A 26,213-nucleotide genomic window follows, 5' to 3' on the forward strand; every position below is an offset into this window, starting at 1 on the left:
CCTCATTCCGGTCAGCCAACCGACGGCGTGAGCGGGTCCGGGGGCGGGAGGCCAGAGCAGCTGTCAGGCCGAAGTCCGGCTAGGTACGCGCGGCGGGGTGGCTGGAAGAAGCGCGGCGCCCGGCCGGGCCCTGGAGATGGTCCCCGGCGCCGCGGGCTGGTGGTGTCTCGTGCTCTGGCTCCCCGCGTGCGTCGCGGCCCACGGTGAGCAGCAACGGGCGGGGCTACGCTTCAGGGCGGGGCTGGCGGACCAGCTTGAGCGCGTCCTGGGCCGGGGGCCCCGGGTCACCTTGGGGACCCCGCGAGTTCGGAGCAAGGCAGGTCCAGACACTGGCACCTGGAGTGGGTGGGTAGTGGTCCCCAGGGAGATTAACTGGGGGCGGCCTGAGGCTGGGCTGTGAGTCCCCAGCTACCCACGTCGAAGGAAGGCTCCCCCTACCCCCACTAGCGCCGACTTAGGTGGCTGAGGGGGGCGAAGAACAAGGAACACCTAGGGGTACTACAAGCTGGAAATATGTGAGCACTCACATACATAAATGGGACCCTGGAGAATGGAAAGGCTACACACTCCAGTATTCTGGCCTGGAGAATTCCATGGACTGTATAATCCATGGGGTCGCAAAGAGTCGGACACGACTGAGCGACTTGCACACTCACAGGAATACTACGAGCTGGAAATATGTGAGCACTCACATACATAAATGGGACCACACATTGCTATATGTGGGCTTGACACGCACTTAGCACATACGTACACACCAAACCTGTTTGCACCTACACGAGAATATAAACATACACCCATATACATACGTGAGCACATGTGTTTATCTACACTTAATTTACCAGATCAGAGGCTAGACAAAGATGTGTAGGGAAGAGGGGAATTTTAGTGCTAATCCAGGAAGGCCTCCTGGGAGTGTATTTCTATTTGACGGGAAGCCTCCACTCCCAGGACAAAAGGCTGTATGTGTACCCCAGTAGCAAACCAGTGGACCTCTACCTGGTGGCTGATTAGGACGTAGAAAAAGACAGCTAAAGCCACAGTCGATCCCAGCCCTGACACACAGTAGTGACTTGTGGCAGAAGCTTCCACCCTTTCACATTACTCAATCTCTCTGGGCTAAGGAAACCAGCGACTTCAGTTCAGGTATAACATTATACTTTGGTACTAAAGAGATCCACATCCCAGAAAAATCTAGTTGTTCTGGCAATTCCCTGCTGGAAATAGTTGTTCATTCACTCAACAACCTTTTAGAGCACCAATTATAGTCTAGCCACTATGTTAGATAATGTGGATACAGTATTGAATGAAATTACAAACTTAAGTCCTTGTTCTAGTGCAGGAGACAGACAACAATAATTCCAAATTATGTTAAAAGTGTCATTGGAGACAAAGTACATTTTTGAAGGGGCATAAAGGGAGGGCAGTCACAGGGCAGGTTTCTCTGAGAAAGTGATCTGATGGATGAATAGGAGTGAGCCCTATAAAAAGGCAGAGGTGCGGTATGGTGAGGGAACTTGCGAGACTTGGAGATGTGAAGAAACTGGAGGCCAGTGTAGTTAGAACATAGGAAGGGAAGAGACGAGGTTGAGGTAGCCAACGGCCAGATCAAGCAGGGCCTTGCAGACTAGAGTTTAGGCTTTAAGTGCAAAAGAAAGTTCTTGAAGGGTATTGAAGCTCTGGCAGTGGTGACATGATCATATCTGCTTTAAGACATTTTAAGGAAATTCCTGGCAGTTGTAAGGGGAATGGACCTTAGGGAGCAAGAATGGAGGCTAAGATAGACCAGTTAAAAAGCTGCATCAAAAAAAAAAAAAAAAAGCTGCATCAGCTAGGACAAGAAATGGTAGCGACTGGACGAGGGGGAAATGGCAGTGGAACCAGATTCTTTTTTTTTACAACAGCTACCACATCTACCACCTTGAAAACTCTCAAGTCGGCCTCAGAGCAAAGATGAGTTAACCCTCAGAGAAGTAACACTGGAACTCTGTCTCCCTGGCTCACCTGTGTAAGCAGCAACAGCTGTAAATCTCTGGGGTCACTAACTCTGTCTGCATCAGTTCTATCCTCCCCAGGGCGGAGACCATCTATCCTACCTACTTCAAGGACACAGTTGGCAGAAGCTGGGTCTTTGGGCCCAGATCATTAGCCAGCCTAGTTGAAGGCATAGGGTCCATGATCTGAACCTGAACCAGCTTTTCCCCTGGAGGCTTCTCACCTGTACCTTTTACCTTTCAGGCTTACGCATCCATGATTATTTGTACTTTCAAGTGCTGAGTCCTGGGGATATTCGATACATCTTCACAGCCACGCCTGCCAAGGACTTTGGTGGTATCTTTGTAAGTTCAGGGAGGCCCCCTCATCTCTGATGCTGTCTCCACATTTCCCCCTACTAAGTTGAGGTGACCTTCATCAATTCAATCAATACCTGAGTGCTGGGACAGAATCCAGCTCTGTCTTCCAGGGGCTAGAGCCAAGAAGGAAGGGCTTCTGGCTGTTCCTCTGGGTATAATACAGACCTGGGCATCACAGAGGGAAAAACTGTCTTCTTAGGGACATGAAGTAGTTTAAAAAAAAAAAAAAAGCCAAAGGCTCTGCTAGCTCCACCACTGAACTATTAATGTGTGACTCTGGGTCCATAGCAACTTCCCTGTGTCTGTGACAGGGAGGGTGGAAAACATAAATAAATAAAATAAGGATTTGATTTAAAAAAAAAAAAAAGACAAAAAGGGAGGGTGGGATAGGACAACCAGACAAATTGTGAGAATTGAGTCAAAGTGCTCTAGCGTTCAGCACACAGAAATCACACATTTCCTTCAAATTTTTGAGGAGCTGATACGATGGAATGATCAGCCCGGTCCTAACCCCTCCCCACACTTTCACCTATTTAAATCTTTCAGCACACAAGGTATGAGCAGATTCATCTTGTCCCTGCGGAACCTTCAGAGGCCTGCGGGGAACTCAGCAACGGTTTCTTCATCCAGGACCAGATCGCGCTGGTGGAGAGGGGGTAAGGCGCGGACAGGCACAGGGGGGAGGGTCTGAGATCAGTGTTGGTGGTGATACTTTGAAATAACTGTTTTATAATTCACCTTTTTAAGAGTCTTTAAGAAATGTCTTAAAATTATCCAAGCCTTTGGCCATTTACTTGTGAGCCTCTATAAAAAAAACAGTCCTCCACGGTCAGTCCTTCTTTCACCGTCCTAGGTTGGTGGTCTGGGGCGGGGGATAGCTAGGACCCTGCCTTTTCTTTGGTCTCATCATCACCTCTTCCAGGGGCTGCTCCTTCCTCTCCAAGACCCGGGTGGTGCAGGAGCACGGCGGGCGGGCAGTGATCATCTCTGACAACGCGGTTGACAATGACAGCTTCTACGTGGAGATGATCCAGGACAGTACCCAGCGCACAGCTGACATCCCCGCCCTCTTCCTGCTCGGCCGAGATGGGTGAGGGGTCCTTGTCTCTGGCTGTATTAGCACCAAGCTGGGTGCCTCAACTCGGGGAGGTCAAGGGCAATTACTAGTCCCTACCCACAAGCCTCATCTGGGGGTGCCCTGGTTGGAGGGCCAAAAAAGTCCTCAGGCTCTGGAACTCCCAAAGTAATGGGGACAGTGGGGCATGATGGGGTGCCAAGAAAGTAACCATCACCACCTCTCTTCATGCCCTCCCAGCTACATGATCCGCCGCTCCCTGGAACAGCATGGGCTGCCTTGGGCCATCATTTCCATCCCAGTCAATGTCACCAGCATCCCCACCTTTGAGCTGCTGCAACCGCCCTGGACCTTCTGGTAGAAGAGTTGGTCCCACATTCCAGCCATAAGCAACTCTGGGCTGGGAAGGGAAAATCCAGGAATTCTGCTGTTCAGGATTTGGGGATAGCATTTGGGAACTGGTGGAGTCAGGTAGAGGAAAAGGGCTTGGGCCTTGGCTCAGCTAAAGGAAGCCACACCACTGGCCTTTCCTCCCTTGGGCTCCTAAGGTATCTCATGCTATGGGAAGAGGCAAGAGCCAGGCCCCGGGGCTGGTGGGCTAGGGTCTGAAACTAAAGGGACCAACAGCGGGTGGTTTGAGAGCCATCTGAGACCTGTCACACCCCACCTGGCTCCAGCCTCCCCACCCAGTCTTTCACGGCAGTTGCTGGAATGGTATAAGGAGCTGGTGTTGAGGACTTAATAAACCCTCAGTGACTTTTTAGCAATAAAGCCTCTCATCAGGGTTGCAACTGTGTCCTAGAGTAAAGCTCACTGGGGTGGGGGCACTTGGTCCCAAGGCTCTTGTTCTGAAGGGAGGAAACTAAGGCCCAGAGAGGGTACAAGGCTTGCCCAGGGTCCTTCAGGACCAGTGCTCAGACTGCTAATCCTGGATCCCGACAGCCTCCTGCTCAAGAACTCAGGAAGTGGTGGTTCAGCCCCCGAGGAAAAGCCGCCTCATTCTGTAGCCTGGTCCTGGGGATCCACACTGGACCTCAGAGGAGCCCTGCTCTTAGACCTGAGAAACATTTGCACAGCAGATACAGACGAGATGAGGGATGAATCCAAACTAGGGAGCTGGAGCTCCCGTCTCCTGTCGTCACCTGCTTATTCTGTGCACGTTGGCACCATCCACATGACTGTTGCCTGCTTGAGGCAGCTTGTCAAGCGATCCTCCACAAAGCATTCCTGTAAAGGCCTGTCACCACTCATGTTTTATTGAGAACACTGGGCAGGTGGGGAGGAGGGGGTGCTGGCTGCTCTGAAGGATTAAGAACCCAATAGGCTAGTCAGACAGATTCCACCTGCTCATGATCCAGGAAAGGGCCCGTGGGGCGGCACCTGGCCTCCCTGGGATCCCTCAGCAGGGGCATGCGGCAGGCCCCTCAGGGAAGGTGGGCAGAAAAGAATTGCAGGTGACAGGTTACAATTTCCACAGCTTCCAACCCAAGAGCAAGGGGTAGTGCTAATCTGGGGAGGAGGAGGACAGTCAGGGCTAATCTTGAATATCCAGCCCAGCTCTTCTAGGTTTCTGGAAGACTTGTGTTCCTCTGTGGAGATCCTAAAGATGGAGATTGAGGCCAGGAGAGCCCCTCACTGATGAAAGTTCTAGAAGACTCTAGAACATCCCCAGTTAGGGAGCAGAGGCCTTCCCCCCCCAGGTCTCAGCCATGCTGCTAGAGTCCTAAATGGAGGAGGGGTGGTGATCCCCCATACCCCTCGCAAGGGAGGCAGAGACCTCTTCCATACCCTGTGAGGCTAGCCACTGTACCAGGGCCTAGAGGCAAGGCACAGGCACAGAGATTCTGGGGGAGGGGTAATCTCTACTTCCCTGATGTCTAAGAGTGGGCTGGGGAGGTGGGGGGTGGGGGGGAATCCCCGTGGTTCACTGCTCCCCACAGAGAGCCTAAGAGAAGGTGCAGTGGGCGCCACTCGGCCTTCCCAGCTGTGCCAGTGGTCAGGCTACAACAGAGGGAGGCAGGGAAGACGGTAAGGGCATCTTGGCCCCTCTCTTCTTCAATGCAGCCAGGCTGTTCTCGGGTTGCCACTGTTACTGTCCCCCTCCCCCCATACTGAGTTGAGAGGGCTGAAGCCTCAAGCAGATGAATAAGTGGGCCATGGGGAAGAAACCCTGTTGGGCCCTGACCTTGGTTCCAGCCACTTCCATCCGAACCTCGGGGGAAGCCAGCTCTGAGAGGCTCTGACAGCGCAGAGCCGGAGCGACTCAGCAGCAGTGTCCAGGGCGTGAGGTCCGGCAGCGGGGAGAGGGCCTAGGGTCCAGCCTGGCTTACCCTCTGGCGGAAAGAGTGCTGAAATGGGGGGAAGCAGGCAACAGGAGTGGGGTGTTCCTTCCAAGCCTCTGCTCTGGGGCAAGGCCGCCTCTTCTGCAGGGTCTGGGGTAGGAGTGCTTCCGAGCGGGGTGACATCACACATCAGTCATCTCATCCCCCAGCTCGGCGTCTTCCGGCTCGCCTTCCTCCTCCTCCTCCTCCTCCTCCTCCTCCTCAGAGGTCATGTTGGGCTCATCGGCCTCTGCCAGACATTTGGGGCAGGAACAGACGAACAGATAGTTCTCCCTGCAGAGGGCGAGGGGGGGTGATGGTGAGGGCACAGTCAGGCAGCCACCGGAATGGAGGACCCCAGAGCCCCGCTGCCCACCGCAGCCCCGCTGGCACCTGAGGATCTTGTGGCGGCTGTGGCGGCTGCGCTCCCGCTGACAGCAGTCTAAGTAGCTGATGCAGATTTCCTAAGGGGCACAAGAGAGGTGGGCTGATGGTCTTCCTAACAGGTGGGGTTCGGGCCTCCCCAACCCCTGCCCTGTGTCCGACCATCGCCTCGTCCTCAGGAGCCTGAGCTGCCGTTCAGCGAGAGGGCAGGCTGCCCCAATCCACCCCCTCGCGCTCAGGGCAGGGAGGGTACTATGAGGCTTTAACAGTCTGAACTGGGGGCTGTGGCCGGGCCTCAGGCCATGGCCAAGGTCTGTCTGTGGCTGGGGCAGAGGTTATCTTGCTGTGAAGCTACTTGCCCTGAAAGAAGTTTCAAGCAGACTCTGTGTACTGCTCTAAGAGCCAGGACCCCAAATCACACTAGCAACCCACAGTCCGAGCCACAAAGGGCCATTTCCTGCTTCCTTAGAAGCTGCAGATTCCTTGATCAAAAAGTAGCTGGAGACAAGAACTCAGGCACACAGTGCTCTCTTAAACACTGCTGAGGCTTTCTGGAGTTATTTTTTGAAGTGAGGTGGGGTCAGAGCACACTCACAGGCAAGCCTAAGGTCCTGCAGCATGTGGGGATTCAAACCAACAGCCTGAACCTGGGGCTGGAGCCACTGCTGCTCCTGATTCCTGGGGAGAACTTGCCAGGCCTCCTGCCCACCCACCCCCACAGCTACTTGCCCCCTCACCTCTCCTGGCTTAATATCCTCCAGGGCGGTGACATGCAAAAGGAAGTTGTTTTCTGGGAAGGAGGTCTCTGCATTGGGGACACAGCTGTGGTTGCCTGGGTCATGAGAGGCAGATAATGAGGATTTGTTGACTAAGAAAAATAACAGCCTTAACTGTGCAGGCCCTGTCTTTCCTTGTTCTCTGATCCCTGCTAGGGCTGTGCAGGTCCTGGAGCCCTGGTGTCCTGTCTCCCTGTCCAGCACTCTTTCCTGAAGACCACAGGCCCAGATACACTCCCACATCACTGCCCTGCGCCACCTGCCATGCCTGGCCCTGCTCGTCTCCTCACTGGTCCCCCTGATCCTCGGCTGTTCCCAGTGTCTCACAAAGGGAGGGACAGGGCTGTGAAAGGGATGCCCGTGCCTGAAACTTAACTAAGGCCTATCTGTTACTGGTAACAGCTGGAAGCCTAGTTTGGGAAAGGTAGTGTCCCTAGAGCCTGGGAGGAAAGGTCTGCGGTGAGGAGAGCAGGGGGTGGGAGGCCAGGATCTGGAAGACAACAGTCCGAATTGGCTCTGTCCCTCCATCAGGTGCTGATGAGACTGCCTTCCAGCCTGAGCTCCTCCTGGGTTCTTAGGACACTCAGGACTCACAGGGCTGTGGTGGGGCAAGACCCAGGGTTCCCTCTGGAAGAATCAGAGCTCTGTGCCCTGCCTGAGCACCGGGCCTAGCGCATTGGAAAGCAGGAGCAGTCCAATAAATGAATGAAAAAGTGATATGGAAGACAAAGGGGAAACCCTCAAGCTCAGCCCTAACCCCACTCCCAGACTCAACTCTACCAGCCCAGAAGGGATCAAGGTGAACTGCAGCGTGAGGCTGCGCCTTCTCAATGCCGGGACTCACAGCAGCTCTGCAGCATAAAGAGGCCAGATCCTTCACAGTTAAGAAACTCGCCGGTTGCTGTAAGACAGTAGTGTGCAGATGGTATTACATCCATTTCATAGGTAGGAAAGGGAAACTAGGCTTCTAAGGACAGGCATGGCTCCACTGTCTTGCCACCCAGTCACTGCCATTTACCTGACAATGCTTCTCTGAGGCACAAGCTTGCTTTTCCATACGTGATACCAACTTACGATCCGGCCCTCCCCACCCCTGCGTGAGGCCTCTGCATGGACTGCAGGGCCATTTCTCAGGTATGCCCTGCAGACAGGCATGAAGCTTCACACAGGGATTACCTTCCCCAACCGTGAACCCAGAGCTCCCTGGGGGAAGACTGTGTCCATCGACCGACTGATGGGGGCTTCCAAAGTCGGGTGAGGCCAAGGCTCCATCTCACCAACCTGCCTCGATGTCCTTGTACAGCTGGTCAATGAAGGCATCCAGCTGCTCACGGTCCTGAGGCTTCAGCTCCAGAGCATCACAGGCATGGACCCACTGGCTCAGGGAGCTGGGGGTCCCAGGCAGCCGTGGTTGGAGAGGAGAAAGACCCAGGTCACAGGGCTCTCCACCAAGCAAGTTAAGTCCATTTCCTTCTCCCGAGAAGGGGTGGGAGTGGGGGTGGGGGTCGGGGTGGGTAGGTGTGTCCTTTCCCAACAGACTAAGTGTTCCCAAGAAAGACGGTCTGTCTGACCCTGCCCCTGAGTTTAGTCCAGCATTCTGACCAGAGTCACACCCTGCCCCGCCCTAGTCTTGAAAGGAGCTTGGCTCCTTTTTTCAATCGCCCATCCCAGCCCTGAGGGACAAGTCCAAGAGCTCTGGAACATTCTCTCCTAACCTGGTCCCAATTCCTTGGCCATTGGTCCCAACAAGAGCAAAAAGAGACCGGAATCCATCTGGAGTGAACCACTGTGGGGAGAAAGGAGAAGGGCACTCAGTGGGCAGCCATTTGCTCTTCTTCCTGATACAACTCTCTGTTGAGGAGGTTTGCTGCGAGTCAGTCCCATCCCAACTCCGCAAGACCAGGTCTGCTCTCGCTTAGCTGTCCCAGGCGGAGACGCTGCCCTGGTTGCTCCCGGAGAGCTGGAGTGACTGGGAGGCCACTGCTCCCGCCTTCCCGCACTCACCTGGCTGAGTGCTTCTTCATAAAGCGCCTCTGTGAAGAGTCTCCGCAGTAGCTCCAGCTGACCCTGGTTTAGGGAAGGCAGGGAGAGACTTGCAGCCCTGGGGTTTCCCCTTAGCACCCAGGCAGGGCCCAGAAGACCATGTCAGGGAAGGAAAAGGGTGAGCTCTAAAAACTGAGCTTTCTCTGGGGACAAAGGGAAGCCATGGAGTCCTGATCTCCAAAGAGCCTTGTCAGTCTGCTGGCCTCTTCCAACCCAGGATAGCAAACCCCAAATTCCTATTTTCTAGCACTTATACCAGCACCACCCTCCAGAGCAGCTTGACGCTCCCCTCCTTTCCCCAGATTCAGTGCAGGAAGGCCTGCCCCAAAAGCCCTTTTACACACCTGCCGCCACCTTCAGGCAGCTCCTGCACAGAAGTCTACTCTCCTCAGGGAGAATGTGTAACTCTGTGATCTGGAGCGAGTGCTCAGTACATGGGCAATAGAAGTCTGTTCCACCCCACTTCCTAACCTGCAGACCGCCCCCCCCCCCCAACCCTCCATTTTTCATTACACTTGATTTGCCCATTGCTATCCGATCATGGGGTCCTGCCTCCCATATCAGGGCACCCAGCCCCTCCATCCTTGGTCATCACCCCACTTTCCAATTTTAAGTCCACATTAGGCTATGAAATTAAACAGCAGCAGAAATACAAGTCTCTGAATAGAGTTTTGGACCCAGGTGTGAACTTCTTCCTGTGACTGGGAAGGGAGCAAGAGTGAAGCTTCCTCCAGGTAGCCATAGACAGCCCAGGCTATTGGCAGGGGTGGGAGGGTCATGGGGGGAGACCAACCTTGAATTTGTCCCCTAGGAGTTTATGGACAATTTCCTCCTCCTCATTAGCAGTTTTATTACAGAACTGGGAGAAGAGCCTGATCCAGCGATCCTTATCCTTAGCCTGTAGTGAACAAATAGACTTCAAAGTCAGGTTCATAATGCCCATGCATACAGGTACACAGATGGACTCATGGACACACTCTTCTTTACTGTCACTCCAGCCCTTGTGGGAAGAGTAGGCTGTCATTCCAAAGCCCCGGCCCTCAGAGAAACACCATCACACATTAGCTTCTAGGTAGACTTTTCCTCCCAACCCTGCCCACACCCAACCATCTCCCCACCTGCTGCCAAGCTAGCCAATTCATGACACTTGGGAAAATAGAAGAGGCTGAGGAGCGACAATATTAAAAAAGGGGTCAGAGTAGCTTCTCTTGCTTTGCCTGAAAGAGATAAAATCCTGAAAAGGTGATGCTTATAAATCTAATGCATGAACTGCTGCTGCACAGGAAGTCATCTCATAGATCAAAGACCACAGGCAAGATAAGCCCCCCTCCCCCAGCCAGATTTATGGTTAGCTACTCCTAAGGTTTACACAACAAGCAGCTCTTCTTTGAGAGGCCCAGAAGGAACTCTGTATCCAAGCCAGAGTCTTAAAGTGAGAAGGAAACTGAGGCCAAAGGTTGAATGAGGCCAGAGTCGGCTTCCTCTGGAAGATCAGGTGGGCTCACCTGTTTCACTGTGGCCACCATCCGGGCCATCAACATGATGCTTGCAGTCTCAGGGGGGTAGTGAACACTCCTAGGGAGAAAGAAAAAGGTTTGGCCTAGAAATTCCCTTCCCAGTAGCTGAATTCAGGGAAGCCTGGTCTGACTGCTACAGGGAATCGTTCCTACCAATCCCATTCATAACTGAAGAGGGAAAGCTATTGGCAAGGACATGGGCAGGACTTTACATCTCTATGGGCTTAATGGGGCTCTTTCTGGGAGTGTGTAAAATGCTGAGGATGGTGGGACTGGCAGCTCAGATTTAAGGCAGAGGTGAAATGACCTCTGTTTAGCCCTAAGAATGGAGGAAAAATCCAGAGAGTGGTAACTTAAGAAAGATGGCTACATCTGCTGAGCGCGGGGAAGACAGGCAAGGAGGGAAGGATAAAGGAGAGAAGAGAGGAAATGCTACCGACCTCCAGGCCTCCTGCAGCTTATTGAGAGGATGCGCGGGGTCATCCTGGGAGGGGCCCGGGCACAGGATCTGATGGTATTGCTCAGCCGCGGCCAGTCGACATTCTGCACTGCAGTACGTCACCTGGCGGGGAGGTGGAGGTCAGCACCCGAGGATCCGGCCTGGGGTGAGGCACAGGCACCTGCATGGCCTCACCTCCTCTAACTTCAGTCCTCCCACAAACGGCCCCCGAGCAGCAGTCAGCGGTATTACGGTATCATGAGACGAGCAGGCACTCAGTGCTCTCGGGCATGTGAGGGGGCACCTGCCCCAGGCTTTAAAACCTGGGAAGAGACTGCTTCTCAGGGACAGGGAGGGGCCCTGCCAGGCTCAGAGGAAGAGGGCAAGCTCCCAACAAGCCTACTTTCTGGACAGTGGGACTGGAACAGGGTGGACGAAACTGGAATAGTAACGCAGTCTTTTCAATGTCTTTCCCGCCCCTGGGGCTCTGAAGGGCCTGTCTCCCCAGAGGGGACTTCAGCTCCGCCCAGGGCTGCTTACCCGGCAGTGGGGGCAGTTCTGGTGCAGGTCTTTGCGCACGGTGCACAGCTCGGGGTGCGGCAGAACCTGGCCTGGCTTCCCAGTCAGTCTCTGCGCGTTTTCCTCTGCCTTCTCCAGTGCCCGAAGACAGTGGTCACAGGCTGGGGGAGAGAGCCAGACATGTGTGTCTCAGAGCAGGGGCTGCATTTGTCCTTTCACAGCGATAGCCACAGGGCTAGGACAGCACCTGGCTCACAGCAGATGTTTTAAGGGGTGAGTAATGAATGACCATGTTAAAGAATGGAATGAATGAATCAATTTCAGATGCATTCAGATATAGATGACACCTTCTTCCCGCTCTGGAGTCTCCACCCCTCCTAGCAGACTCTCCCTGCTTCTCCATGGGACTTAGTCTATGGGGCTCTCCACCCCTTCCTCCAGACGGCTTTCCCCACATTCTGGAGCTGACTGACTCTCCTTTCACAGATTTTTCTCTAGCCCAAGGAAAGGGTGAAAAAAGCAAGTGGCTGGCAAAGCTAAGAACATCCTGTTTGTTTCTGACCCCTAATGCAGCCTTTTTTGAACAGGGGGCATGTGGTGTCTTCTTGGTAGGGGGCTCCACTTTGGCACAGAGCCCTTCATGATGATGCGGAGTTCCACCTGAGTGACAGGCCTCCTCCAGGGTACCCTTTGGAAGAGCTTCTTTGCTACAGGCTCACAGCCCCAGACAGCCTGAGACTAGACAGAGGCCTGGTTCTCAGGCACAGTTCTCCAAGAGAAGATGTGCTTTCCCTCCTGACACCGGGAGTCCCAGAGACTGTCAGGGATACACGCGCTCTCCTCCAGGCCCCAAGGCTGCTGGGCCCAGCAGCCCTCAGAGTGGGCGAGATGAGCTCACCTCGGTAGCGATAAAGTGCATTCCAGAGAAACTGCGCAGCTACCAGGGGCCGTTCTACGAATATGGTCTCCCCCTTCCGGATCAGCTGTGTGGCAAACAGCCCCTTTCCCTAAAAGGGTAGAGAAGGAATAGGATGGCCGTAAGAGACAGAGGACAGAGCTTCAAGGGCTCCTCACTTCCATGTGCTTCCCTCTAGGCAGAGGCCTCTGCCTCAGGAGGGTCAGTCATGGAGCAACGTCAGCCCACTTCATAATCACCTCCGGAAATGCAGTTCTGCCCTACATTCAGTAGCACTTCTTCCAGCCTGTCCAGGGTAGAGGGCCTGGGATGGGAAGACAGCCACCATGTCAACCATGTTGGACTACACAGAGGAGCATTTTTAGCACAGCCAGAGGTTCACAGCAGGCTGGAGCTTCCATTACTAGGAAGTGGTACAGGGCCGCCTTGAGTCACCCACATGCCCCTCCAGGATTCTGATCGTGATGCTGCTCCTCCGGGTTGCAGAGAAATCCTACACTGTGGGAGGGGGAGGCCTAGTTTGCAGGAGAATGTGTCCTACTTCCCTGGTCAGCTCGGTACTCACAGTACCTCGCACAGTACCTGGTGCCCAACAAGTTCTCAGGCGTTACACTGAAAGGAATGACTAATCCTAGCACTAGTCCTAAGCCTAGCTTGCTGTGAAACGTTGAGTCAACTGCCTTTTTCCATCTGTTTACCATGTGAAAAGCGAGTATTATAATAATACCTACCAGGTAGTTTCCAGGATGTAATGATATAGCACAGGTGAAGGAACCCCATGCACGCCATACTACTCAAAATGAGGTGATGGACTGGCAGCATGGGGATCGCCTGGGAGATGTTAGAAACACACAATCTCAGGCCCCACTCCAGATCTGCCACATCAGAACCTGCATTTTAACAAGATGCCCAGGTGATTCACATGCACGTTAATGAGAAGTCCTGGTCTAAAGCACTGCAAACACCACGTATGGGATGAAAGATGAGAAAACAACTGTTGAATTGTCATCTCTCAAATGTGCTTCCCCGGTGGCTCAGACGGTAAAGCGTCTGCTTACAATGTGGGAGACCCGGGTTTGATCCTTGGGTTGGGAAGATCCTCTGGAGAAGGAAATGGCAACCCACTCCAGTACTCTTGCCTGGAAAATACCACGGACAGAGGAGCATGGTAGGCCACAGTCCATGGAGTCGCAAAGAGTTGGACACGACTGCGTGACTTGACTTCACTTCAAATGTGCAAAGGGACTCAGGAGACAGTTTTAGAACCCTGGCAGTTATTGGCCCAGCTGGGCATTTTTGCCCACTCTACACTTAGAGGACTGGTGCCCCTGCCAACTGCCCCAGTAGTGCCAGTGAACTGTCACAAAAAGGCAGAGAAAGAAAATAACTGAGCCAGCAGTGACATGTCCTGTCACGTGGCCTCCTGGGTAGCTCCCCGTTTCCTTCGAACACTGGTGCTTTGGCTAGGCAGGGGCACCTCCCCAAATCAGAGCAGCAGGATGTGTAGACCTGGACAGGCCCATGAGCCACAAACCTCAACCCTGTGAATAACTCGGAGCTCTAACTGGGACAGCTGGAACAAAACCGTTGACAAAGCCATGGATGCAGCTTGGCTGTCTTTCTAGAAGCCCACCTCCATGCTGAGTAACCCCCGGGACCCCAACCTAGTAAAATGAAAACATGGCCTTCCTCTGTGGGACGCAAAGATATTATGAACAGGGACCCACATTACTTCTGACAGTCATCAGTCTTGATATTGGATAAGCACTGATCTCTTTCTCCCTCTTTCTGGAGGACCAAACGGAAGAAATATTTAGTAATCAATGCAAAGGGAAGAATCAGAGCTGTTCCTCTATGAAACTACTCATCCCCAAAACATATGAAGTGTTTCAAGAAAAAAATAGCTCTAATTCATGTTACCAAGAAGTCTGGAGAGAAATGAACCTGAACCTGAATGTAAAGGGTACAAACTATGCAAAGTTATTTGCAATTTGAAAAGTAAGCTTTTTTTAAAAAAAAGATTGTACAATAAAAATTTAAGACTCTAGTAAATAAATTCTTTATTATTTTCTAGGAAAATATCAATTGCCAAAAGTGAATTCAACAGGAAGGAAGCCAAGACAGACTAACAAGCAACACCAGCACCTTCCTGATGTGCACCAGTACAGCATCTCAGTTGACATTTATCATATTTGATTAGGTTTCTGTTCTGACCGGTCATAACCTGGCATAGCAACTGAAAATCATTCTTGCCAATATCCACAGAGGCAACACAGAAAGTGGTCAAAAACTAACCCCACATGAGGCCCCCAGTCTATATGGTTTCATAAATCAGCTCTCTTGAACCAAGTAAGTAATTCTTATGCTATTTAAACTATTCAGTAACAGAGGGGGAAAAATGGGAAGTTTCTCTATTTTACAAAACAAAAAGCCAAGTATAACTCTGATGTGGTAACCTGAGGAAGATACCATAAAGGAAAAAGAAAAATCACAAACCAATCCCACTTGATGAATACCAGATGCAAAAAGGATAAGCCATCTTGTCACCAAGTCTGGGTACCTGATTCTTCTGCAGCAGCACATAAGCTGCGGGCATAGAGAGGGAAGCCAGCTCCTTCTTCCAGAGCTGGGGTTTGGATGGAAGGCTGGAACTGGACAACTGGGCAAGGAGAGTGGCTGAAGTGATGTAAGAGGGAAGAACTTAAAAAAAGAAAAAAAAAAAGGAGGGGTTCAGAGACGTGAGCAAAGTGAAAGTAAAGGTGAATATCTCTGCTTGCTAGGAGTGATGGAACTGAAACACCATCGAACTGTGAGCCAATGAGAGCACTGTAGGCCTTGAGGTGGAGATGGAGTTGTGGGCAGTGAGGAGCCCAAGGACTGATTTACCACCTTAAGAGAGGAATGCTCCAGATGCCTCTGGAGTGGAAAGAGGACAATGGAAGATTAGGTTGGGGAACTGTGTGAATATCATGATGCTGAGAGCAGGAGCCAGATGACTAGAAGGCTGACATACAGGGCAAGGAGCAAGGATACACACTACTACTACAAATGATAAATTATTCAACCTCATTAGTAAAGAAATACAAATGAGAACAAAGCAGTATCATTTTGCACATATCAACTAATAAAGATAACCAAGAAAGAAAATAGTGCTGGTGAGAATAAAAGGATGTGTGCACAGACACTGAGCTTCACCATCTTTGACCTCCGGGGTGGAAAACAAGATACAATGTAAGGATCCATAAATGAACGGTTGTTGAGTGAACAGTGGTCCTCCCATGAAAGACTATTACTCAACTCTTAAAAATTAATACCTAAAAGTAGGATTACTGATACTGAAATATATACTGCTGCATCAGAAAGCAGCCTAAAAATGTAACTTTAATATGCACATATTTGCACAAATACAAGACTATGAGTGTTTTACTTTTCCTTTCCTTACATGCACTTTCGAATTTTTTCTACACTGAACTTTAAAACACGACAGTAAAACACAAAATGTCATCCTTTTGATTTAAACCCTTCAATGTTACCACGGGCTTCGGTCCAAATTCCTTAGCACTCCAAGACCCTTTGTGAAGTGTCCTGGCCTCTCTCCTCAACCCCCCCACCCAAATCTCACTCAGAAAGTTTCTTGATGGCCCACGCTTTTTAGTACCGCAGCTCCCTCTGCCTTGCACGTCCCGCCCAACAGCTCCCAGGATCCAGCAGCAATATCCCCCGGCCTGGCGCTCCCCAGCCCAGCTGGCAGAAAGGCCGGGTTCCACGGGAGGAGGGGGCGCGCACGAAGACTCCGTGGGCCCCAGCCCACCGCGTGATCGCCCTGAAAGCCTGCACGCGGGGACCGACACGGAGACCCCGGGCCGCGCGAGCCGGGGCCGGACATCAGTGTCCCAGCGGCAGAGGAGCCTCTAAGCTGCAGGCATGGGGTCCCGCGGGGCTGTCTCCAAGGCCGGGCTGGGTGGGGGACCTCGGCACAGTTCGCCGCGGCCTCACCTTGGCGCTGCTCACGAAGCGGACTTCCACTGCGACCCGGGCCGGACCCGCCACGCCCACGCAGAAGGAGAACACGTCGCACATGGAGGCCGCCATCTTGGGCGTACCTCCGCCTTCTGACCCTTGACCCAGCCTCGACCCGGGAGGCCCCGCCCCCCGGAGGCCCCGCCCCCAGCGTGCGTGTCCGTGAGGCCAAGCGGGTTTGCGCACGAGCTTTTGAGCGATGTGTGTGTGTAGGTCGAATGGTTAGTTGACTGGGTGTGGCTGGGCCTGCCTAGTGCTTTTCCATCTGTGCAGTTTTGCCTCTATTTTTGTGGCCAGTACCAGAGTGTGCGTGTGTCGTTTTGATGTGTGTATCAGTGTCTGAACTCGAGTTTGTGTCTGTTGTGTCTGCCTCCCAGTGGCCTGTCTTATCAGGTGCTCTTTGGACTCAGCCTACAGGGAAGAGCTAGCTGACCACTCTTAGCCATCCTACAAAGTCCAGCGCAAGATTTCCTATTTCCCCAGGCACTCTGGCATGGGGCAGACAGTCCTATGAAAGATCAAGCTGGAAGTGTGTCTTCCTCAGGCGCTTCAGGGGCATAGGGATCTTGTCGCCTGGAGGGTCTCAGGACCATGAAGCTGTGTACAGAAGTGAGTCTGCATATGCAGATTGTCCTGACTATGGGAGAGGGATCTAGTCTCTTGCTCAGGACTGACCCCTGTCTCTCATTTTGTTCCCTCCTCTTCCAGTGGATCCTGTGCTACTTGACATAAGACCTGTGTCTACATCTGCTGTGGTCTCATGGTGACATTTAACAATTGGATAGAGCTGGGTATCTGCTGAATAGGTATCTGCTGACTGGTGATTTTTTAAAAACGGGAGCCAGCGTTTCCTGGAAGAAGCACATGCAGCTCTGTTCCTTTAATGGAGTTGACTGGATCCAGCATTAGGAAGGATTTCCTGGAAGACAGGAACAGAAGATTCTTGAAGCTGGACCCTGGCCCCCACCCCCTCCAGCTGCAGCCTGGTATCCTCAAAACGATGGTCCACTGCCTCAGGGACAGATAGTTTCCTGAGGACGCCTGCTCCTTAACTTTCCTCCCTCCCTCAAGAACTCTGAAGAGCAGCGTGGACCGTGCCCCCTCTCACCACCAGGTGTCAGGGCACACCTCCTTCCACCAGCTCATCTTGACACCCAGAAGTCACCCTATATTCTAAGGGGATACCATCAACAGAGGCCAGCCAGGAAATGTGAAGTGCTAGCGAAATTAACTTTGGAAATGTTGATGGCAGACTTCACAAGGGGAGGCTACAACATACACTTATTGGAGAGAAACTGAATGGTTCCCGGGAAGGAATGGAAGCCATGAGAACTGGCTGTGAAGGGTTTGGGGAAGTAATATAGCAGAGTTTATGACAAAATGCCAGTTTTGGCAAAGGCACAGTGAAATCTCTCTACTCAATATAAAGATGGCTAGAGGGTCAAGCCGAGTAGCTAGAGGGGAAAAGATGGGTGTTCAGGGTAGCATGTCTGCTCCAAGGAGGCAGCTGGGCCTGAGTTCCTTCTATGAGTGGTTAACAGTTCAGACAAAACTAAAAAACTTCAGGAAATTTTGTGAGAGTAAGTGGGCTAAATGGTCTACCTGTTCTTCTTTGCTCGCAGTTCCACCATTTCCAATGGGGAAGAGTCTTCAATGCCCAGATACTGATTCAAGGAGGCCCTCTCCTCTACAGCGAGGTCAGGCAAAGATTAATCTCTGGAGAGGCCGGGGCTGAGGTATTACTCCCACAGGTGAAGGGGACCCATAAGCCTTAGTAGTTACTGCACTCTTAGTGCCGAGCCTGGCACACTCTTAAGTGTTTTACAGACATCATCTCAGCCCTGGGAGGTCAAAGTTATCTACATAACCCATTCTACAGGTGGGGGAAAAATCCTCAGAAATTCAGTAACTTGGCCAAGGACATAGCTGAAGGCCAAAGTCTGTACCTGTGACCATTTGCATTATTACAACCCCCACAGGTCGATACAGAAAAAGAGGGCTCCTGCTTTACAGTTCAGATTTTCCTGGTGCCCTTTGACCTGACAGGCTCTTCATTAAGAAATGAAACAACGAGGTCCAATGGGTGCTTCCAGGAAGAACTAGCCCAGCCTGGACTGAGCCTTTGTTGCAGTCCTCAGCTGTCCATTCCTGACTCGGCGTCTTCTCTCTGGATGCTGGTGTCGGAGCTGCTGGAGGGCTCATCTGGGGAGGCAGCCATGGCAGATGTAGCTGGCATTTTCAGCCTTTGCTGCTTCTGATATTTGACCCTTCGGTTTTGGAACCAGACTCTCACCTATAATTGAGGCAGTGAGAAGAGATCAGAATGTGACTAACAGTTCCCACTGCATCCCCCATTCCCACAGTGCCCACTCCTCTCTGAAAATTTACTTTTTATTCTAAGGGAAGCACACCCTTCCCTCTAATTCCAGTACCATTCATTCACCCAAGTATTTACTGAGCTCCTGATCTGAACTCTGGAGAAGGAAATGGCAACCCACTCCGGTATTCTTGCCCCAAAAAATCCCATGAACAGAAGAGCCTGGCAGGCTACAGTCCATGGGATTGCAACGAGTCGGACACGATTGAGCACTTGTGTACTGGCTTCACTTTAAACATCCACGTCTGAGGCAGTGCTGGCCCTTCCCAGGTGATGGTGATTATGGTGAAGTACGAGCTCTGCCCTCATGGAGCTCACAGTCTAGTGGAGGGAGACTAAAAACAAACATGGAAACAAATATATAAACACAAATGAGGGTACAAATAGGAGTTTGAGCCTCCCTGAAGAACCTGCACTTAAGCTGAGGCTCAGAGGATGAGAGGCTTGCCTGCTGGTGACAGAGAAAAGCAAGCCAGGGCAGGGGAATCAAGCTTGGAGTGTCTGAGGATCAGAAAGGAGGAAAGCATGGCAGACACATCTGAGAAAGGGGAAAGCAAAGGAGGAAGTGGAAGAGGTCAGTGGGGACCAGATCACCCAAAACTGTGAAGGCCATGGATTAGAAGTGTCACTTTCAAGTTTTTTAGTGGGATGTGACATAGTCCTATTTACATCAAGTACACTGCACAAGCACATCTGGCAGCAGGTGAAGAATGGATATAAGCAGATTTGAGGAGATAGCTGGGGAGACTACTGCAGTGATCCAGCAATAGCTGGGGCTGCATACTCCCTTCCCTGTATCATGAGAAGAACAGTCCCATTTGGTTTTTTTTTTTTTCCATTTATTTTTATTAGTTGGAGGCTAATTACTTTACATCATTACAGTAGTTTTTGTCATACATTGAAATGAATTAGCCATGGATTTACATGTATTCCCCATCCCGGTCCCCTCTCCCACCTCCCTCTCCACCCAATCCCTCTGGGTCTTCCCAGTGCACCAGGCCCGAGAACTTGTGAACAGTCCCATTTGAAACTGGGGGCAGTGGAGAAAAATGAAGTGATTCCAGTTGTATTTCGGAGGTAGAGGTGAAAAGCCTGGCTGATGGATTGGAATTGGGAGAGAAAAAGGAATCTAAGATGACTGAGTATTTGAGCAGCTGGGAGGACAATGATGCCATGTGTGGGGAAAGGGAAAGATTTTGGGAGGGGGGGGATGGAATCGAGAATTGAGGTTTTGACTTGTTAAGTTTGAAATGGCTACCTGCAAGACACCCAAGTGGAGGCCCCAGGAATGTGGTTAGTTGCACAAGTCAGAAAAGAGGGGTGGGCTGAAGATACAAATCAGGGAGACACTGGCTTAAAAAGGGTATTTAAAACCCATGGGGATAGATTAAATTATCTAGGGAGGAAAATTTGAGGCCACAAAGAGAAGAGTTCCCTACAAAGGGAACCGAGAAGGGACTAGAGAGCTGGGAGAAAAACCAAGAGAATGTGGTGTCTGGAAGCCAAGAGAACTGTGGGTTTCAAAACAGGAGTGGTTGATTGTACTGAATGATGGGGTAAGATGAGGGAAGAAAGAATATGGTGACTTTGGCATCATGGAGGTCATTAGAGACCTTGATGAGAAGTTTCAGTGAAATGGCAGAATGAAAGAATTCACACTGCAGTGAATTAAGGAGTAGATGGGAGGTGAGGACATGGAGAGAACATAGCCAGTTCTTGAGAAATTTGCCTGTGCAAAGAGCAGAGATGATGCAGTAGCCAGAGGGGAACATAGAGTCAAGAGAATGTTTATTATTTTTAATATTTAGTCTCTTTAATACCAACTTAATTTCACTGTCAGCTCCTTATTTAGCATGGAAACATTATATTATAAAGTTCTAGATTAACACCAAGTGTTGTTTCCATAACATGAGTTCAAATAGGACTATTTTCCTCATCATATAGAGAAGGGAGTGTGCCAGTGGTTAGGGCCTGTATGCCCCATTAGCCTGGCACAGAGAAAGAGGCCCGTAAATTCCTCCCAGCCCCGACCCAGGGTTTTCTGAGAGAGTAGTAACTGTCCCTGGGTGGAGCCCGAGCCCCACAGGAGTCCCTGCGCTCACCTGGTTCTCTGTGAGGTTGAGCTGGGCTGCCAGCTGGGCTCTCTTCTTCCCCACTATATTGTGCTGTTTTGCAAACACTTTCTCCAATTCTTCCAGCTGCTCCAAGTTAAACACGGTTCGAATCCTCTTTGGGGATCTCTCAGTGTCCTGAAGGTCCTGAGCGTGGGCCCAGTCTTGGGGATCCCAGAGGCCTAGGCAGTGAACTAGCTCCAAGCCTGCAGAGCAATTAGCAGGAGGAAAGGTTAGCTGTAACCCCCTACCGTCTCATCTCTCATCAGGAGAGAGAACAAACTCACAGCTTCACTGCCCTGTCTTACCCTTGGCCAGGTAACAACACAGCAAGAAGGCAGGGTGGGAGGAGACTGCGCAGAAATAAAACAAATGAAAAAGAAGGCCATGGAACTCTGCTGAATGTTATGTGGCAGCCTGGATGGGAGGGGAGTTTGGGGGAGAATGGATATACATGTTTATGTACGGCTGAATCCCTTCACTGTTCACCTGAAACTATCACAACATTGTTAACTGGCTATACCCCAATACAAAATTAAAAAAAAAAATTTTTTTTTAAGATGGGACAGTGTTGTGAGATCACTTTGGCCTCCATTATTCAAGTTAGGGGCATATTCTCTGGCCTTAAGAGGAGATGCCAAACCTCCATCTCTCCTTTCCTTGGCTACTTCAGGAAAACCCTATGAGATGAGCAGAGAAGGGACCCCCTTTTGAACGAAGAGTGAAGGTTCATCTTTTTTGTTCATTCAACTTTTTGAATGTGTACTATGATTCAGGAATGGTTCCAGGACAAAACAGAGAATCCCTAACAGCAAAAAAAAGAAAAGAAAAGAAGGCAAATAAGTAAAATATTGAGTATGTCAGAAAGTGATTAGCGCTAGTAAGAAGAATAAAGCAGGGAGGGACAGGGTAAGTGTGTGTGTGGGGGGGGGTAGGTGGAAGAGTTTGTATTAATATCTTTAGAAAGGTTAGCCACCTCACTAAGGTGACACTTGAATAGGGTCTCTATGTACAGCTTGTATCCTGCACACAGGTACCCAGCTGAGAGGGTAAGTGGAGTCTGGAATTCTGTCTGCTCTTTGCAAGCCTGTTCTCCCTCCCTGACAAGGTGTTGTGTTTGCATGAAGTTAGGAGGTGCCCTTTTCTAACGCACATAAGGGTGCTATTCAGCTCATAGAGCTGTGGGCCAGCGGACATGCAGATTGGTCTACCAGGGGCAGTACCTGACTCATAACTCCAGAGGAGTGAGGAAGTAAGCCACTGGGCTAGCTTGGAGGGAAGTGTTCCAGACAGAGTTCTGGCAATGCAGTGCTAAGACTCCTCAGCTCCCACTTACCTTGGGGAGGGGCTCCAGGGCTAGCAGACAAAACTGCCCCAGTGAAGGGAGTGAGGTCTGGCTGCCTAAGACCCCTGCCACTGGGCCCAACTGGCTTACATAAGCATTAATAGCAAAATATAAGAAATCATCAATGGAGCCAGATTTAAAATATGGTATATTCTTGCAATGGACCATTCTGTGGCCTACAGAAGCTCTGTGTGGACTTATAAGGAAAAATCTCTGATACATGGTCAAGTAAAAAGAGTAAGGTGCAGAGCAGTGTGTCTAGTATGGGGGCGGGGGTTAGAAGAATGCATGTGTGTGTGTGTGTGTGTATATATATATATATATATATATATGCATATATTTTCACAACTACACATGTGTGTGAGCCCAGACAGTAAAGAATCTGCCTGCAATGCAGAGACTCAGGTTCAATCCCTGGGTAGGGAAGATCCCCTGGAGGAGGGCATGACAACCCACTCCAGTATTCTTGCCTGGAGAATTCCATGGACAGAGGAATTCCATGGCAGGCTACAGTTCATGGGGTCACAAAAAGTCAGACATGACTAAGTGTCTAACATACACACACACACACACACACACACACACACGTGTCCAAGTATTAAACAGTATAAAATACACTGGAAGAATAAAGAAACTGGTATCTGGCTGCCTGTGGGGTGAGGAGAACCAGGTGGCTAGGGGAAAGGAATGGTAAATTCTTCTCCATACTATAACTTTGTAGTTAACATTTTGAAGTTTGATCTGTGTAGATGTAATACCCATGCAAAAACCAGCGAGGTACTTCCCTGGTGGTCCAGTAGCTAAGACTTGGTGTTCCCAGTGCAAGGGGCCTGGGTTCAATCTCTGGTCAAGGAACTAGATTCCATGCTGAAACTAAAATATCCCACATGCCTCAACTAAGACCCAGCACAGCCAAATATATATATACATATATATATAAACTAACTTGAAAATGAGACAACAGTAATACAGAGTAGAAAGTTACAATTCAGACTTCAGGTGTGTGGGGACGTTAGAAAAAGGTGGCTTGGAGTGAGGGCTATGGCTCTCATGAAAGTGAAAGTGTTAATCGCTCAGTCATGTCCAGCTTTTTGCAACCCTATGGTCTGTAACCCACCAGGCTCCTCTGTCCATGGAATTCTCCAGGCAAGAATACTGCAGTGTGTTGCCATGCCCTTCTCCAGGGGATTTTCCCAATTCAGGGATCAAACTGGCATTTCACAATCAGATTCTTTGCCATCTGAGCCACCAGAGGTGGCTCTCATTATGTGGCAAGAATTTGGATAGTGCTTGGCAGACCAGGGTTTCTCTCCCACATTGGTGGGAGGAATGTCCAGCTGAAGGGAGGCGAGGAGACACAGGGTGGGGGGAACCCAAGAAAGACTGTTTTACCAGGATCTTGGTTTGGGTTGATAAGGTTTGCACTAAATTTGCTCCTGTTTTCCCTCATGGGAGCCATGGCGATGCATGAACCAGATAGCCAAAAATGGCAAAAACCTCATGTAGGTGGATGTTAATGCTAGAGGTGAAAATTACCCCAATGGTTAAAGTCTCCTGGGGATTTAAGTGACTGCACTCCAGGGCCCAGAGCCCCAAGGAGCCATTCTAAGAGCTGAAGGAACCTGGCTCAGAGCAGTAAAGTGCGGAAGCTAAGCTCACACAGAGGTGAGCAGTGGAGGCTGTAACCTGGTCGGCTAACATCCAACAGCTCCTCGCTCTGGCTGAAGGGTACCAGTAGCAGCTGCTTCTCCAGCTGAGTTGGCCGCGCTGGGGAAATGCCTGCTCCATCAAGCGCTGTGCAAAGCAGGCGCGGCCGGGAGCAAGGGCCTCCCCCACTCCCTAGTCCAGGGAGGGCCGGGCTGCCTGCAGCCCTGCGCTGATCCTGGTTGTCCGAGCCCCTCTCGGGCCTGCCCTCACCTTCCTCTCTGCACATGTAACCCCTCCCCACACACACACCTTCTCCCACCTCAGCGGCAGGCCAGATGGTCTCCCACCCGGTCTGGGTCCCTCTCTCCGCCCGGTATCACCTGCAGAGGCGAGGGTCATACACTTGACATCCACTCCAACCACGGGTGGCTCTCAAACTCGGGGACTTCTCCTCTATCCTGTGCCCACCGTGGCGGCCGTCCACTCCCTCGTACCTGTGATGCTGAGACCCTGGAGGCCGCAGAAGTGGGAGGCGAGGGGCCGCAGCGCAGGGGGCTGGGGGCACCGCTGGTGCAGCCCCGCGCTCAGGCGGGCGGGCAGCCACGTCGGCGGGCACGCGCCGGGCAGAGCCTGGGCAGGAGGCCTGGCGGGCACGTTCCAGAGGTCCCCGTGGGCGCCAGCGGAGACTGGCAGCGGGGAGGCGGTGGGCGCGCAGGGGTCAGGTCTGGCCAGGATGGCCTCAACGGAAAAGGAGGACTCGAGGCGTCCGGGCGCGCGGGGTGGGCTTGGATTTGCAGAGCCGCGCGGCAGCGCGGGAGTCGCGGGCCCGGGAGAGCGGCTGGAGCGCGGGGGCTGGACCCCGGCGCCCGAAAGAGGGAGCGGCCGGCAGCCCCGCGGCCCGGGGCTGGGCATGGCGCGGCCCTTGCTTGGAAGGGCCCAAGGAGGGGAGCTGGGGCCTTTGGGCTGTGTGGGCAGCGCGGGAGGACACCTGCTTTAAATAAGGGAGCGGGCCTTGTCGGCCAGGAACGGTCACAGCTGTCTCCCGCCGCTCTTAAATTGGACAGGGCGGGGCCGGACTGGCCGGACCTTTCCTTCCCATCGCCCCGGTGGGCGCCGCCTCCCGCGGGCAGGACCCCCCGACGTTCCAAAGCGCCGGGCACCTCAGCGCCTTTCCTCCTTCCTCCTAAAAAATATCCCCATCCTGTGCAGTCGGGAAAAGGACCCTGAACTCCCTGTAGCTTGCTGGTGATCCCAGGCGAGCCACCCTGCAGTGCCGCGACTTTAGGTTTTGGCTTATCCGCTCACTCTCTTCGAAAGCCCTGGCCACATTCACCTATGACTTTGCAAGCCCTTAAATAAAAAATTTTAAAAAATTAAAAATGGAAATATCTTGTTTAAACACTGAAAAATAAATTTCCCACCTTTTCTTGCCTGGAGACACCGCTGTAGTTATCAATTTCTTTTGTGTCTCTCCAGGGACTTTCTGTACTCACGCATTACTTAAACTCCACTGGAAAAATCTTTCCGGTATCCAAAAAAAAAAAAAAAACCGGAAGGGTAATAAATACAAATTTATTGCAAATGCATGGGAGTTGGTGTCCTACAAAACCTGCCTTATATAAGGTGTAAGGCAGGCATTTGCATCTCCCTTTTAGAGTTGGATAATCGGTATTTACTGATGTCCTTGGGCAAGTTGCAAGTTACTGTTTCAATGTCTTCGTCTGTAAAATAGATAGTAATAGTAGGTATCTCGTAGTCACATAAGAGTTAATGCACATAACCCATTTAGGATTGGCCAGTGAGCAATATGCAGTGATTGCGGCACTGGAAGAAATTCCTGCCTTCCAGGTTCCTGTAGTATTACGCCTCCTCAAATCAATGCCTAACATTGAAACCACTCTAGCAGGCCGAGGCGCAGTTCAGTGGCATTGTCCATAGGCGTCAGCTCTTTGGAACACCAAAATGCCATCTGCTCTGATAAAATAGGGCTGGAGGAAACCTTGCTGGGCTCCTGTCCCTCCCCACTTCCCACTTCAGCAAATACTGGCCCTGCCTTCTGAACAACACCCCCAGCCCACCCCCACCCCAGGCAGTCTGCAACATGAGATTGTGGGAAAAACGAAGAACAGGTGTCCCATCTGACCCCAGGTCTAGGTCTACTGTGTTGTGGCCAGAGAAGGCAGGGTCAGAATGAGGATACAGCAATCAGAGCCCCAGGGAAGGGGCCTGGGTGGGAAGGACTCTCTCTTCCGGTGAGGTCAGATCCACTGGGAGTGGGAAAGTTCTGGACCCCATAACTTTCAAATCTTACACATACTATTTCATTTCTCAGCATGTTTCTTTCTTTTTCAAAAAAAAAAAAAAAATTG

General features: G+C 51.5%; 3 protein-coding genes across 3 annotated transcripts; 1 reads left to right on the forward strand and 2 right to left on the reverse strand.

Annotated features, from left to right (window-relative positions):
* Nucleotides 1-32: 32 nt before the first annotated feature.
* On the forward strand, nt 33-4,220 carry PRADC1 (protease associated domain containing 1). The gene is made up of 5 exons (XM_020883363.2): nt 33-203; nt 2,239-2,339; nt 2,901-3,010; nt 3,277-3,444; nt 3,670-4,220. The coding sequence occupies exons 1-5, from the start codon at nt 137-139 to the stop codon at nt 3,788-3,790; spliced, it is 567 nt and encodes a 188-aa protein (XP_020739022.1). The 5' UTR covers nt 33-136; the 3' UTR covers nt 3,791-4,220.
* A 444-nt stretch (nt 4,221-4,664) lies between these two features.
* On the reverse strand, nt 4,665-16,499 carry SMYD5 (SMYD family member 5). The gene is made up of 13 exons (XM_020883362.2): nt 16,341-16,499; nt 12,327-12,435; nt 11,450-11,589; nt 10,911-11,032; nt 10,459-10,528; nt 9,747-9,851; nt 8,915-8,977; nt 8,626-8,696; nt 8,192-8,298; nt 7,755-7,811; nt 6,872-6,966; nt 6,144-6,214; nt 4,665-6,044 (listed from the first exon to the last, which is right to left on the reverse strand). Exons 1-13 carry the CDS (start codon nt 16,434-16,436, stop codon nt 5,894-5,896), a joined length of 1,257 nt encoding a protein of 418 aa, XP_020739021.2. The 5' UTR covers nt 16,437-16,499; the 3' UTR covers nt 4,665-5,893.
* Nucleotides 16,500-16,570: 71 nt separating this feature from the next.
* NOTO (notochord homeobox) lies at nt 16,571-24,841 on the reverse strand. The gene is made up of 3 exons (XM_070476274.1): nt 24,339-24,841; nt 20,844-21,058; nt 16,571-18,657 (listed from the first exon to the last, which is right to left on the reverse strand). The coding sequence occupies exons 1-3, from the start codon at nt 24,754-24,756 to the stop codon at nt 18,499-18,501; spliced, it is 792 nt and encodes a 263-aa protein (XP_070332375.1). The 5' UTR covers nt 24,757-24,841; the 3' UTR covers nt 16,571-18,498.
* Between the last annotated feature and the right edge of the window lie 1,372 nt (nt 24,842-26,213).

The sequence above is a fragment of the Odocoileus virginianus genome, chromosome 2 (assembly GCF_023699985.2).
Source record: "Odocoileus virginianus isolate 20LAN1187 ecotype Illinois chromosome 2, Ovbor_1.2, whole genome shotgun sequence".
Taxonomy (NCBI): Eukaryota; Metazoa; Chordata; class Mammalia; order Artiodactyla; family Cervidae; genus Odocoileus; species Odocoileus virginianus.

What these genes read in the sequence shown, in the direction of transcription:
- SMYD5 (XM_020883362.2), bottom strand. Translation starts at nt 16,436, where the DNA reads ATGGCGGCCTCCATGTGCGACGTGTTCTCCTTCTGCGTGGGCGTGGCG. An exon ending in TGCACTTTATCGCTACCGAG is followed by an intron (nt 11,590 to 12,326) that starts GTGAGCTCATCT and finishes TCTCTCCCCCAG; the next exon opens with CCTGTGACCACTGTCTTCGG. An exon ending in GTACAAGGACATCGAGGCAG is followed by an intron (nt 7,812 to 8,191) that starts GTTGGTGAGATG and finishes ACTGTCTTACAG; the next exon opens with CAACCGGCGAGTTTCTTAAC.
- NOTO (XM_070476274.1), bottom strand. Translation starts at nt 24,756, where the DNA reads ATGCCCAGCCCCGGGCCGCGGGGCTGCCGGCCGCTCCCTCTTTCGGGC. An exon ending in CCAGGGTCTCAGCATCACAG is followed by an intron (nt 21,059 to 24,338) that starts GTACGAGGGAGT and finishes ATTGCTCTGCAG; the next exon opens with GCTTGGAGCTAGTTCACTGC. An exon ending in TCAACCTCACAGAGAACCAG is followed by an intron (nt 18,658 to 20,843) that starts GTGAGCGCAGGG and finishes CCTCAATTATAG; the next exon opens with GTGAGAGTCTGGTTCCAAAA.
- PRADC1 (XM_020883363.2), top strand. Translation starts at nt 137, where the DNA reads ATGGTCCCCGGCGCCGCGGGCTGGTGGTGTCTCGTGCTCTGGCTCCCC. An exon ending in ATCGCGCTGGTGGAGAGGGG is followed by an intron (nt 3,011 to 3,276) that starts GTAAGGCGCGGA and finishes CACCTCTTCCAG; the next exon opens with GGGCTGCTCCTTCCTCTCCA. An exon ending in TTCCTGCTCGGCCGAGATGG is followed by an intron (nt 3,445 to 3,669) that starts GTGAGGGGTCCT and finishes ATGCCCTCCCAG; the next exon opens with CTACATGATCCGCCGCTCCC.